Source organism: Channa argus, chromosome 10, assembly GCF_033026475.1.
Source record: "Channa argus isolate prfri chromosome 10, Channa argus male v1.0, whole genome shotgun sequence".
Taxonomy (NCBI): domain Eukaryota; kingdom Metazoa; phylum Chordata; class Actinopteri; order Anabantiformes; family Channidae; genus Channa; species Channa argus.
The window spans coordinates 24,127,495-24,141,666 of record NC_090206.1 but is presented as its reverse complement, the minus strand read 5'-3'; the positions used below and the strand labels follow the sequence as shown (position 1 = coordinate 24,141,666).

The window sequence follows — 14,172 nt, the reverse complement described above, 5'->3', positions numbered from 1 at the left end:
GCCTCTCAGCTGCTGAATGACTAAGAAAGCAGCTGTTTGTTCAGTCCCCTAAAGTCATTCACCTCGATTCTGAACACTTTACTCTTTCTGCAAGGGGCAATTCAAGCCAAGCAATTCCACAAACAACAGTACACACTGACAACTCATCCACACAAACAAACACAAGTACAGGAAAGAGGTGAAATATTAAAATACACATCAGAGTGGCCAGTCATTAGATGGTCATGTTTATCAAGCACAATGCAAAAGTGAATTGCACATGGTAAAACACATGATCTTATTCTCTGCTATTGAGCAGTGAGAGATTCATTTTTCAAAAAGTCAAAAGCCTCTTTGACAAAAGAGAAATAAAATGTCAGTACTCTCTCTCATCTACACCAAAGGAGTTTAGTTTACGTGTGTGTTGTACACATGCTACTGAGCCTATTTCACATCTGTAGTTTAGGTAGATCTCAAGAAGAAATTCAAGCCGTCTGGCTCCAGTCATGGTCTCCTCCTGCAGCCCTCCACCGAGCTCCGCCCTGAGTCAGTCCTACATTAAAAGGTATCCGTTTGTCGTATTAGATGGGTTTTTTTTTTTCTACGCTACCTGCTTAGAAAGGGACTGCTTCTCACTGCTGTCCATCCACTCAGCGTGTTCTAACACAAAATTATTAATAGTCCACTTTAATCTGTTGATCTGCTTCATTGGACTTAACAATACTGTAATACCATAATTTACTAGCAGTTTTACTGACCTGAATGTCTTACAGGACGACTAACCAATAGTTTACAACAGCAGACTCTTGCAGACATATTACACCTGGCTACCACTCAGATAATGGCTGGTTGTGCCTGGGGAATGAGACACTGAGACAGTAAACATCCATCATTTAGAGGTTCCAGCCTGCTCACAGATTGCTAAAACTATTCGTCTGGATGCAGACACAGATATGAAGAAGTTGAAGATACCAGCTAAACAGAGACCTTAGATTCTTTGTTTCTGCAGATGGAAAGGAAGCTCAATTATTTAAAATGGCTTCACTTCAGGAACAGAAGAGTACTTTGGTTTGACAGTGAATGTTTGTGTTCATAAGGATTTAAAACAAGTTGCTGGTGGAATTATCAGTCACTAATTGAAAGAAAACATGTACCTATATCATTTACCTATATCTACTACCAGGCAAGTTCGCCAAAGCACAGACTGACCCATGTATGACCCAGTTTAAGAGTAAGAAAAAAATCCGTGTGGCTCTTACCCCTAATACCGCCATGCGTCGACTGTGGATGGGGCAAGGGCCACGTGTCTTCCTGCAGTTGTGCAGCCGAGGGTGTTAGCTCCTCATCATCAAGAGCCTCTCATCGGAGCCTAAACACGACAGAGGGCAAAGTGAAGGTCAGAGGTGCATTACATTTGTGTTCTCTCTTTACATCAAAATCTTTACAATGCAGTGGAGGTGAGATGCTGGAGAGTCCCAAATATTTAACTACCCACCCCGTCATTAAAAACACCTTCAGCATCTTTGTCCAGGGGGCCAATGACCCATATGTGACCTCATTGACACCTAACAGAGCTTAAATGACTGTTTTGTGTAAATGGTAGATGCCTGATTAGTATGTAGCCTTTTTTTTTTCCAAAGCGCTTTACAAGGCTGCTTCTCATGCACTCATTCACACACAGACACACCGATAGTGGTGGCTGCCATGTTAGATGCTCACCTGACCCACCGGGAGCAACCTGGGGTTCAGTGTCTTGCCCAAGGACTCTATGACCTGTAGCCAGTAGGGTCGAACCATTGACCCCGTGGTCTGTGGATGCAGTAATTCAGTGATCTAATTTCTCCTCCACCTCTGACTTATTTTCAAGTCACAGATTTTTTTTTTTGTGTAGTGACAGAAAGTGGTGCTTCTTGACTTTTTGTCTTTGTTTTTTGGTGTGTGTGTGTGTGTGTGTGTGTGTGTGTGTGTGTGTGTCAGAGCAGAAAACGACAGGTGCACAGGTGGAGAGAAAAAAGGAAACATAAAGAAAAGAAGCTTTACTCAGAAGCTTTATTTTGGTCAGTTGTGTACTGTCATATTTTTACAATAGTTTGTAAACTTTCCACAATGTGTAAATCTTTAACATAATTCCGCTTAATTTCAGAACACCATAGAGATTTTGGCATCTCTTCTGGAGAAAGCATAATAAGTCAGTGTTTGCCAGTCTATGCACATAAAATCTTCTCTACAACTATCTTTCAACAGCGTGCCAGGCAAATAGAAACAACAGAATTCCTTTTCATAGAGCAAGCTGTCTCGTTTTTAAAAAGCATGCAGTGGAAAGTCTGCAGACTACTGTGTTAATTTTGTTACAGGACTGCTACTGTTCTTGAACGACCCCTGGGTAACCGTGAAAGCAATGTGCATATAAAATATAAAACAAAAGGTAACAAACCACTTCAGGCTGGTTAAGTTCTGAAGTGAGGCTGCTGCATTCGGGGTCATTTGAGGAAACCGGTGATTTGAAAACCCGAAAGCGCTGAGGTTTGGTCAGACTTTTCCTAAAAACAGGGGGGCATCGCTCTATGTAATGATCCTCTTATCTAACCAATGCATGCAGCTACTTTCCCCATCTACATATTTTTGTCATACACATGTGCACAAGTCAATTAGAACCCTGAGGTCAGGTGTACATGAATAATAATCTACTTGGGGGAAAATTTGGTTTCTTTAATCCCCACAGGTCAATAACAGAAACCAGGTGTCCCGTTGACATTGGAAATTCAGAAATCACCTTACCAAAGGCAGCCAACCTTAACCTGGTCACTTAAGTGCATATGAACACACCAGGTGACAACTGAAGCCTTTCACGTGAGAAGCAAGATGTCTCCAACAAACAGCGACCCTGGCTGTGTAGTAAGTCCAGAGACAGGAACTGAAGATTTTAATAATACCAACGTCATTATTGATCTTATTGATCCGGGGCTTTAACAATTCCCACTATTGAAGACTGACATATTTTCTGTGCAGAATAAAATAGCGGTTTTAATATCTCTAGTGTGAACTCTCTTCCCCCCCAACACGAGTCCTTCTTGTTGCAACTTTCAGGCAGCGCAGACACAAACTGAGAGGTCACTGTGCAGGGGTTGTTTCGCACGTTTGCGAAAACCGTGTCGGCATCAATAAAAGGAAGAGACCTCAAAATGGACTGGACAATGTGCCAGGCAACCTCCTAGCATCATAACACTATCATAATATATTTTCTTTACCCCGTTCACTTTTGTATGTATGTATCTTTAAGTTATATTATAATTTGTGAGCTTGAGAAGTGTTCCGTTTGGACAGTTGCTTAACTCTCAAAAAGGCTGCATTCACATAAAAATTTTGGTTTCGCTGAATAACCACAGGGGAAAAAAAATTAGCTACATACAGAGAGTCAAACTACAATGGAAACTCCAAGGTAAAATACTGTACGTTACAATACCACCCACACTGTCTGATTCATGGGCTGAATACCACAGCAAGAATAACTGGTTGGCAAGAAAGAAGAGGAAAAAAAACACACAAGGACCTCATGTAGAAAGTTGCAGTCATCCTCCACACAGGGCAATAGAGCTGAGCACCAGTGACTAGCTGTACAATCACAGTGTGTGATTAACTGCTAAACTGTAGGAGGCTAACCACTCTGGTCATGATGGGAGCCGGGGAAGCACCCACTATCGTTTCATCCTCCTTCAAACACACAGACTTTAAAAAAAAAAAAATAAAAAAAAAAATCAGAGCTTAAAGTCTCCTGTGACAATGTTAAGTCTGCCAGGCTGCTTCTGTCTGCTCGTCAGACCATGAAATTAGCCCACTTAGTTGACAAAGATGAAATGTAACAGGGACTGCTGAGGACGCACACTGTACCGCCACTTATTAGAGAGCAGTCACGCGCCGCTGAGCCTCACACAGATGTTATCGCCACATGACACCGAGTGACTCCTCTGTGATGTAATGCTCCAGATTTGTGTTGGCGGGTTGAGTTGAGGTCACGTTCATGACGGGTATGTTTGAGAGTGTCGTCCTAAACTCAGATGCATTTCCTCATTTGTTTGGGCTTGTTTAGACAGGAGTAAGAACAAGCTCACCATGGCAACAAATTCAAATGCGGGATCAAAACGAGGTGAAATACCTCGTGAAATAAGCATAAAGGCACATTATTTACAAGAATTTAAGTCTTTTGAAATGATAAGCTAAAACAGCAGAGACAATGCCGATAAAGCTTCTAAAGATCTAAACAATGTGAGAACACCCATGTGAGAAAATGTCCTGTTCCAAAACTATGGCAACATTCTGCTGCTACAACAGCCGAATGTGCACATTTCTGGTTTTCCAGCTTCTGGCATGATGAGGGAACTTTTGATTTAGGGCTTTAGTGATGTGGCTCATCCCCAAAGTGTTGCATGTGCTGCTACACCTTTTGGACCTGGCTTTGTGCGTAGCAGTGCTTTCATCATGAGATAAGAAAAGGTTATTTCGACACAACCCTTGAAAGACAAAATAAGTTCAGACATGTACATTTTTTCTTTCCAAGTGAGCTTTGATCCGTTTCTGCTGCTGGACTGCTACTGTTCTTGAACCACTCCTGGGTGACTAAAGGGGTAACCATGAAAGCAAAGTGCATATAAAATATAAAACATAAGATTCTGAACTGAGGCTGCTGCATTCGGGGTCATTTGAAAACCAGAACGCGCTTTACACTGGGATAACGCCGCTCTCTCTGTTAACAGCTGTCCTCGGGGCCAAGCACTAATGATGCATAACCATATCAGTGCAACACAACAGGTTCCAATGAAGACACATTTCATACCTTGATGGGTTCTTTCTCATTTTACATTTGCTTCAACTGTAAACAGGCCAATGCAAACAAAATCGCCAAAATCTTAGGAGAAAACAAACATGATGTGCGACTGTTCCATCCCATAGATTACAGAGCACATAAAGACACTTTAGTGCGCCTCATACTCCGTAGGAATATCTTGTCCACGAGAAGGAAGCAATAACATTTGTTGTTTCTTATATCCACCTGTGGATAGAGTCATACAACTCAGAGCGTCTTAGCAACCACAGAATTATTTACACTCTATATTTTTACGGTATTCCCATGTTTGCATTAGCGAGCAAAGAACAAACAAGCAAAATAAATGATTCAATAACTTGATAGTTTTGGCAGTGTCGCCTGCTAATGTACACAGCTTTGCCCATTTACATGGAGATTCAGTTCGAGTCTGTAAACACCATTGGCAGATAATGAAGTTTAAACAGGGTTTTGTAATTTGCCAGCTCTCTATGCCTTTGGCCTTCTGGAGAAAAATCCACCTCCATTGCTGCAATTGCTCTATACGACTTCTGCTTCCTCTTTTTAGGAAGAGCTGAGTGCTGTGTATTGGCAAGAATAAAGTGATACGACACATACAACGATACACTGCATTGTGACATATTGCAATTCTGTAACAGGATAAAAATCTTAAGACAGTATAGACTGAGACTCAAACCCAACTTTATGCATAAAATCAGTCTTTTAGGTTATCAGAGAAGCAGAAAATCTATCTGGTCATCAGTGGGTTAAATAGTACAAAATGACATTAAATTTTACAGAATATAACAAGAGTTTTATTACAGGCCAAAGTCCAAGGTGATGTCTTTGACTGTCTTCCTTTTCTTTTTTTGATTAACAGCACTAAACTCAAAATATTCAACCACTGTTCCACAAATATTTGTGTTCATATTTGAGGAGAATCAACCACTTTTTCCTAATTTTTGAACTGCTCCGAGAGGCTGATCAACCAGATGAGGGTACAACCAGCATCTGATTCATGGATCTGCTCCCACTCTCATCATGATTCACGATGAGACTGGCTTCATTATCACTCATCCTCCCACTGAAACCTGTCCAGCAGCAATTGCTTCCCACAAACCCTCTGACAAATTCATTCACATTCACACCACCGACACCTCCACAAAACAAAGTCGCTCTGGTTTCATCAATTGGAAAGCTGCCTTCTTGACATGTTATTTGACGTGAAGCCTGTTGAGCATCAAAGCAAGGTTGTGAAAACCGATGGCAGGTAAATGCTCATGTGCCCAGTGATAGATTTTTTGTATTAGCTCTAAAAAACACAAAGTTGTTCTTGTGGTTTCACACATTTACATGTAAAAAGTGCCATTTACTTCCATCAATCCATATTAAATGATAATTAGTGACAAACTGAAAACATAGGTTTAGAACTTAATGACGGATTATAGTTGCATCAACACATCTGTATGTAGCTCAAAGAAAATTGCCAAAGGCCAAACATTCTTTTATATCACTCACACATTCCGCATGATACCACGCATGAAACCACTGCTCCTACATTACCATATCCCAAAAGTCCGTTTGTTACATAACAATCTTCATGCATATTTTTTCTTTTCACTTTATTTTCCAAACGCGTGTGATGAACATTTACCTGGAGACTGTCCACCTCCAGCTGTTGTGGCTCATCCAGTAGAAATCATGAAATCCAAACAACCACAGAGCTTTCTAACAGTGAAATCTTTCTCCATCATGCAAACAGCAGAATTCCTTTAAAAATGGCCACAATATGCAGAAGAAGATCTTAATCATGAGAGAGGACTTTAATGTCACAGCACTGGAGGTGATTATCCACAATTAGTTTGACCTACCTGGACTCATATGAAAATATTTTTTTAAAATGCTTTTTAACTGAGATTTTTTTTTTTATCATCTCTTTTATGTGATTATTCTGAGGTCACAGTGAAACTGTGAGGGCTGCAGCTTGAATTCTTTAACAATGGTCACTTGTAAAGCTGCTTAATGGCAAATTGCTTCAAATAAGATCAGCTAAATGGATTAAATGTAAACCATTCTGAGGCATGATTTCAGGGATTTTACAAAACGATGTGAATGCAGAGCACAAGCCAGGTGACTCTTAAAAAACAAAAAAATGAAAGAGCAGTACAGGTGAAATCTGATGGCTCCAATAGTCTTAACTTTCTGTGGGGGGGGGTAAAGGTTTGTGAGCCTATGTGACCCACAAGAGGAACAAACTAAGTGTATCAACTGCCATTTGGTCTGTAGCTATTTTATCTGATGAAAAAAGTGCTGAGGCTTTACAAATTGCAGAAGAGATGGAAATTAGGTTTTGAAATAAATTATCAAGATTGATTTATTGAGTCCGATGATCCATTTTTGATACAAAACAATAAACTTCAATCACTTGACCTGAATCATCCATCCATTCATTATCTACACGGTTTCTTGTAAGGAGTCACAGGGGAGCTGGAGCCAATCTCAGCTGTTAATGGGCCATGGTTGGGGTACATCCTGGTCACCTACGGGCAAATTAGTTACCAATTAACTTCACTGCACGTCTGTGGATTGTTTGAGGAAACTGCATTACTCCGAGGATTTGGAGAAGATGCAGACTCCACACAAAAGGCCGCAGGCATAAAGGTGGGTTGCAACCAGGTAAGTCTGGTGAGGCTGCAGCGCTAACCACTCAATCACTGTACTGCCCCAGATCTGAATCCCATTTTATCAATTCAACCCTGAGTAATCCAGAGGAGTTTGATTTGGCTCTTCCCCCCCCCCCCCAGGAGTTTCAGCCTATTTGCTGGCCCTCTCCTGCTAGCATGGTGTCTGTCCTTCTTCCTGAGGTCTCTTTCATTTTTACCTCCTGTCAAAGTGTTTGTTGAGATTTCCTTTATCCAATTTCAGGGGCTAAGGACAGAGACTGTTTTATGCTGTACAGACTGAGGTAAATTTGTGATCTCTGATATCGGGTTATATAAATTTGATCTTATAGTGTATTGGGAGTTTCAGGTCACGTGTACAACTTTGGGTCATGCACTAGACATATAACCAACAAAGACTTTATGCAATAAGAGAAAATCCACTGCCAACCATTTTGATAATTAATTACAATCATTTGTCAAGTATGTAGGGCTTTGAACAACAGGAGCATGCTAAAAAAAAAAAGCCAGTGATAGACTACATGATGAGGAAGCACCGCTTAAAAAAAAAACCCACTGTTTTAATTAAAAGGTACTTACAAAAGGCTATTGTGGCAGTAATTAAGAGAGTCGCCTTGTTGACCTGTGACCACAATGAAACAAGGCTATTGAATTAAATTCTAAACAGGAAGTTCACCAACAGCAACACAGCAGACAGAACAGGCATAAACGCTATGTTCAACACAACCAGCTAAGTTGGTGAGGGGACCCCCAGGGGTGTGTGTGTGATTTGACAGAGGACATAACTGGCAGCCACCTTTCACAACAAAATTATTATTTTTTTTTTTATTCTATAAATCTTGTATTTATTAGAATAAATCCTAATTTGCACATCTAGAACTCAGCACTGGCCGCTCCTTCCAACAGAGATGGGGAAAACTTCAAGGTGAGCTTTATGTGAAGACTGTCAGCTTTATTTTTCGTCAAAAATGTAGCATGATTTGTGTAAGGTTTTCATTTATAAACCTATAGTTTGGCTTAGACACTCTCCACATCTGAAGATCAAAAATCTTCATCATATTGGAAAACACAATCAAAACAGTGCAGAAACTTATAACTGTCTCCCAGACCCTCACCTACATGAACAACTAAAAGGACGGATAATACATCAACTGATATTAAAACAAACAATAATTTAGACTCAAAATGTCAACAAATAGGCTGTAAACTGAGCCTCAAGGCAATACTTCCTCTTTCATGTTGAAGTTGGTCACACGAGTGAAGTCTTTAACGTTTAATGTGATATTCTCAAAAATTCTATGCCAAAAATAAAACACGGAAATTGATATTTAAAATCATGTTCAGTGAGTCTTTGAATCATCTAAATAAAATTGAGAATTAAGAATTAAATTAGGTTACCCTAATAACCACTAACTTTTCAACACATCGTGATCTCCGGATCTTTAGAAATGATTAAACGTTGAATGTTATGAGTGTTCACCTGTGAGAAGAGAAACAGGACGTGTTGTGCTGCAATAGGTACAGAAAGTTGCACTGCGAGCTTCAACTCATTTTTAGCATATATGCTTACATTTAGCAACATTAATTACCAAATTGGCAATTAACGGTTCATTTTCACTATTTACCATTGGACGTACCGATAACTCACTGATTTCCTCGTATCAAATAAGGAAACTTGAAAAAGTGAGGATTCTCAGGCAAGTATAGGCTTTAAATTCCTGCCTCAGAAGAAACCTGCAGCGTAATACTATGTGCTACAAATTGAAATTAGGAAGGACTGTGTGACGTGTCCTCATCGAGCATTTTAAACTGTGATCCAAGAATAAATTTAAGGGTGAATATCAGTTAATCTCTGTCAAACTAAAGCCCATTTCAGACTGAAATCCAGTTCAGACTGTATGTGAAAGGTCTGAGTTGGTTGGTCCAGACATTGTCTGGATTTTAACCAGCCAGCTCCATAGTACAAAGTCTGGATAATATCCACTTGAGCACACGTGTAATTTGATCAGGTAATTATCCAGGGGATTCACTGCAGATGAGTGGGTGTGTTGACATCTATATCCTACGATTCCAAGAAAGCAAACACATACAAGACACCTGACAGAGAAGAAGACTCATCAAGAAGACAGTGGCTGAACAACGGCTAACTGCAGAGATGAATTGTGAACGTCTGTAAGTGTGGGCAGACACTGAAGCAAATGCAGGGAACTGGACTCAGTTGTATATGATCTTCACTGAGCTGTAAAGAAAACACTACGATTTCGTCAGCATTCTTTATGCACTGCCCGCATTAAACGCAGCATTCTCACATGGGCTATCTACTGACGTGCACTACAGGTGTCAAAGAGCACCTCCAGAGAGTATCCCAACGAGATTCTCCAAGGTTCATATGTGAACTCTGCTGCTGATGTAGACACCAGTACCAAGCACTGACCTGAGGTCCAGATTTGTAAAACTCTAACAACACAGACGAGTGAGATTCTCCTGTGTTTATAGACAGTAAATAAATAGCTAAATGCTGCGATGCTTCGTGCAGCAGGGAAACGGCTGTTCAGCACATCTTTGCCTGCATCCCCTTTGGCCTTGTTTAGATGTAAGAAGGTGACAGGTCAATAAGGTGAGCGGCAGAAAATAAAACAGTGTTCACGGTTTCAGTCCTGATAAACCCTTATCGTCGCACTTCTGGTGAGATTCAGCAAACACACAGTTTGTTCTGTCCAACAACTTCAGCCTTTATTTCATGTCTTTAGCTTTTATATATTTAGGTGCTGATATAAGACAAGGTAGGTAACATTGATTCTGAGCCACTTAAATAATTTGATACATGCCTTAACCAAAGCATCTACATAGATATAAGTCCTCTGGAAACAGCCAAGTGTGAAGATTAACATTTGCAGTCAATCATGAGCTGAAGAACTGTCTCAGTACCTGATAAGTTACACACAGACACACACACACAGACAGGCACACACACCCTTACACTTGTCTAGCATCACAAAGAGCCCCTGTTGGCCTGACTGTGGGTATTGGAGTGTTTGGCCTTGCTATAAATTGGTTGCCAGCTGGAGCCAGGGACACTTAAGGCCTGCTTCTGTGGACGGAGCCAGGAGGAGAGGCCTCTGCTTGTTGTGGAAGCTTTGGCTTTCCTTCAAAACACAGACACACACACACACTCAGTATTACACCACACACACACACACACACTTAAACAGAGACAAAAATGCAAACAAAGTAGAGAAATATGCAAATGCACTCTTGTACAAGTTCACACACAGTTATTTTCCCCTCTTAATTCTGTTTGATGGCCCTCGATCCTTCAGCCAGGATTCGGTGCCTGGGGAAATCAGTCAGACAATAGCTGGATCCAAAGAGAAGCAGACTGCAGCGAGCCAGGAGGCCGTACACGCTGCCAAGAAACAGCAACACTTGAATAATTGAGCTTTGAGTTTAGGTTGTGAAGGCCAACAGCGGAATTACTGAAGCTAATGTGTAAAAGTTTAGGTGCATTCAGTTGCAAAGTAGCAGTTATAAAATGCTACATGTGGTGTTGTCAGAATATGTCTGACAAAATGCTATCATCTTCTGAACAATACAGAACAGGTAGCAAAGATATTATACTTGCTGAGGGTTAACGTGGTTTCAGGTGCAGTACTGTTACAGTAGGTTACAAAGTTAAGAGTGACAAAAGATACTGAGTTACAAACAAGCATAATATTGCCTCTTTAATATTCAAGCAAACAGAATTGGGAAAGTAACTAACAAACAATCTAAAGTCTCTAAAAAAATACTACTAATTAACACTTTTAGTAATATTCAAGCTAAACTCAAAAAAATTATCCATTTCCAGCTTTTAAAACATGACAATCTGAAAAAGATTCACATAAGAAGTATAATTGTTACCTTCTAAAATCCTGAACTGATTCAAAAATTATCAAGTTAGTTTTTTTTTGTACTCAAGTAAGTTTATCTTCATGTCAATAAATCATAGAGAGCAGCACCTTGGTTGGTGTACAGCGCATTCACCACCAGACACCTTTTTTTTTTAAATAAAAAATGCTTTTGAAGTAACAAAGTTTGCTGCACATGATGTCCTCTTTGTCTCCGGTAGCTTCTTACAATGTTGTTATGTGTAGCACGCTGAAAATGACTGGAAGCAATTTGATATCAGCTTCAATATTTGCATGGAAATACCTAAAATAGTAAAAATATACAAATAAATCATGTTTCTGAAAACAAATTTATGTCTAAAAGGGCTAGAAGTCAATGCAAAAGTCATATTTTCTAGTCACTCAGTTGTTCTTAATTGTTCCTTTTCAGAAGGAGCTCTGAAGTGAGCAGAGCTGAACTCAGCAGGGGCGTAATTAAACTGTTGGACAACATGTATTGGCCCATTCACATTGGTGTACTGGATAAAAAAAATAAATAAAAACCTCAAATGTCCTCAAAGGCTTTATCATGAAAAATAATCAGTGTTAACAGCATAAGGTCTGATGCAGTGGTGTTTTCAGGTCTCTGCTTGAGAATCTTGTCTTTGAAAGCTGGTATTGATGGCAGGTATTGATGGCAAGTGCTGATGTCCTAAGACGATAGAGCGCGGAAAATCCATCATTGCGCAGAACACAGAGGTGGTGTTCACTCACTTTCCGGATGTGTGTGTTTTTTCTAACCATTCAATACAGCGAGAGATTAGAGAGTGAAAAAAAACAATGCGTTTAGAGTAAGGTTTGTGTGTTTATCTCTGTGTTGCTTCTTGACATGAGATAAAACACATTTGTGAAGGATTTCCAAGAAGCAGCAGGTCCTTCTATGGGTGGCGATAACACAGGAGACGTTTCTGTGTGTACCACCAGCAGTATTTCATATCAGTTGTTTTCAAGCAGAGCTCAAACTGCAAAGATCTAAATTGATCCTGGGGTGAATTTGTGTAGATTAGAGCAGTAAAACTATCCGGGTTGCTGGTTTTCTCTCCGTTGCTCGCTCCATGGGTAGAAAACAGCACTCAGGCTCAAAGAGATTCCCATCAGAGCCACTAGCACTTAGACTTAAGAGTCCTGATTGCCTTGTATCTCACTTGTAAGTCGCTTTGGAACAAAAGCGTCTGCTAAAAGACTAAATGTAAATGTAGTAGAAAAGAAACGCACACACTCACCACAGTAAGAAGCTTTGGTTAATGTTTCCACTAAATGGCATATGCTATGAGCACGGCCAAATGGGCTTGTTATCCAACTTTCTCGAGTTATCAAACACGGGCTGTATTATGCAGCATATGGGGGTCCAACTGCGCAGACAGACAGAGACAAAATAATAATAATAATAATAGGACTAACATAAGATATCAAAAAATGTCAAACAGTCTTAACACCCGGATAAGGACTCAGTGAACACAGCAGCAGTAAGAAGACAAAAAGATAAGCTGTGCCTTCTCTCTCTCTACCCCTATCTGCCTTCAAACATTCTGTCCTCTATCATCCAAATTAAACGGACTTCAGTTCAGTTTACCAATGATCCTGACTTTTCAGTAAGCAGAATGCCTGTTCGTGCAGCACATCTTCCTCTAAAATCCAAAATAAGTCCAAACATCTGATGAACTGCTTCACTTTGACACCAGCGTCACCTAATGATTGTCAAGATTGCGCTTAACTTCTGTCACTACGTTTACCAGCACTACAGCGAAACTGGTTTGTGTGATAAACTTTCTCTTGGGCATCTGCATGTGTGCCTGTAAGTCCAGTTTGGTTTCAACAGTAGAGAAGATATTCACGCTTTGACTGGTAAAAGTTTCCTCCTCTCATTTTACTCAGTGCACCCTAAATACTAGATCTACAAAATGCTTGTACCTGTCCTGTTTTTGCACCGCCTGGACATGATTCCTCTTCAGCTTATTAGAAAGTTGTTAGTGGACGCAGAGAAAATATTGAAATGGGGAATAAATGATGTACTTCAGTGTACTGCAAGATGGAAAAAGCTCTTGTGAACTTGCTACAAAAGCCACACTGTGTGACATCAAAGCAGCAACTGCGAGTACCACCAATGCATTGATCATACGTATATAGTTATGTATATAATTACTGGAGTTTGTCCTGATTCAAAATAGGCCATGAGTGTATTTACATTTACAGGACAGGTAACAGAGTGAAAAGGCTAAATGAAAGGGGAGATCATTAATGGGGCGATGCAGCCTCGCTTTTAAATCAAAGTTCTAAATGATAAATAATACACTTTCCGCTGCAAATGTTTTTAATTCAAACAGTTTGTGTTTTGTATCAGCTGCCACTGTGCTGTCACTGCAGCAACACAAGCACAGCAAAGAAAAAAAAAAAAAAAGTCAGGAAGCACTAAACAATTAAAATCTGTCAGCAATGCTGCAAAAAGAGTCCAAGGTGGAGGAGAAATCATTTTACTTCTCTGATGCATGTATACATATATGTCCAGTGATCAGGCACCTTAACACCAATTAACTATGAAGTGCACGTAAATGCAGTCACAGTCTGATGATTAGGCTTTCAGATAACAGCAGGGAGCTTCATCAACCTCACCTATAAACGATCTGCTAACTCTGATAACATCTGTTTTCCTACTGAGGAAAGCAGGAACCACTGTGTCCATGAACTCCAAGCTGAAACCCAGAGGATGAACATTCCTTGGCTTGAATGAAAACATGCCTTCACTCAGTGGCCAATCTGTTTTACAGGC

The 14,172-nt window shown here is 40.2% G+C and overlaps 1 protein-coding gene across 2 annotated transcripts in view; it reads right to left on the bottom strand.

Annotated features, from left to right (window-relative positions):
• LOC137134244 (polycomb group RING finger protein 3) overlaps nucleotides 1–14,172 on the bottom strand; it is a 59,274-nt gene that overhangs the window by 32,649 nt on the left and 12,453 nt on the right. For both annotated transcript variants that reach the window (XM_067518860.1, XM_067518861.1), the window contains exon 2: nucleotides 1,239–1,348. In XM_067518860.1, coding sequence (XP_067374961.1) covers nucleotides 1,239–1,253 — 15 coding nt within the window. In that variant the 5' untranslated portion in view covers nucleotides 1,254–1,348. The remainder of the gene's footprint in view (nucleotides 1–1,238; nucleotides 1,349–14,172) is intronic.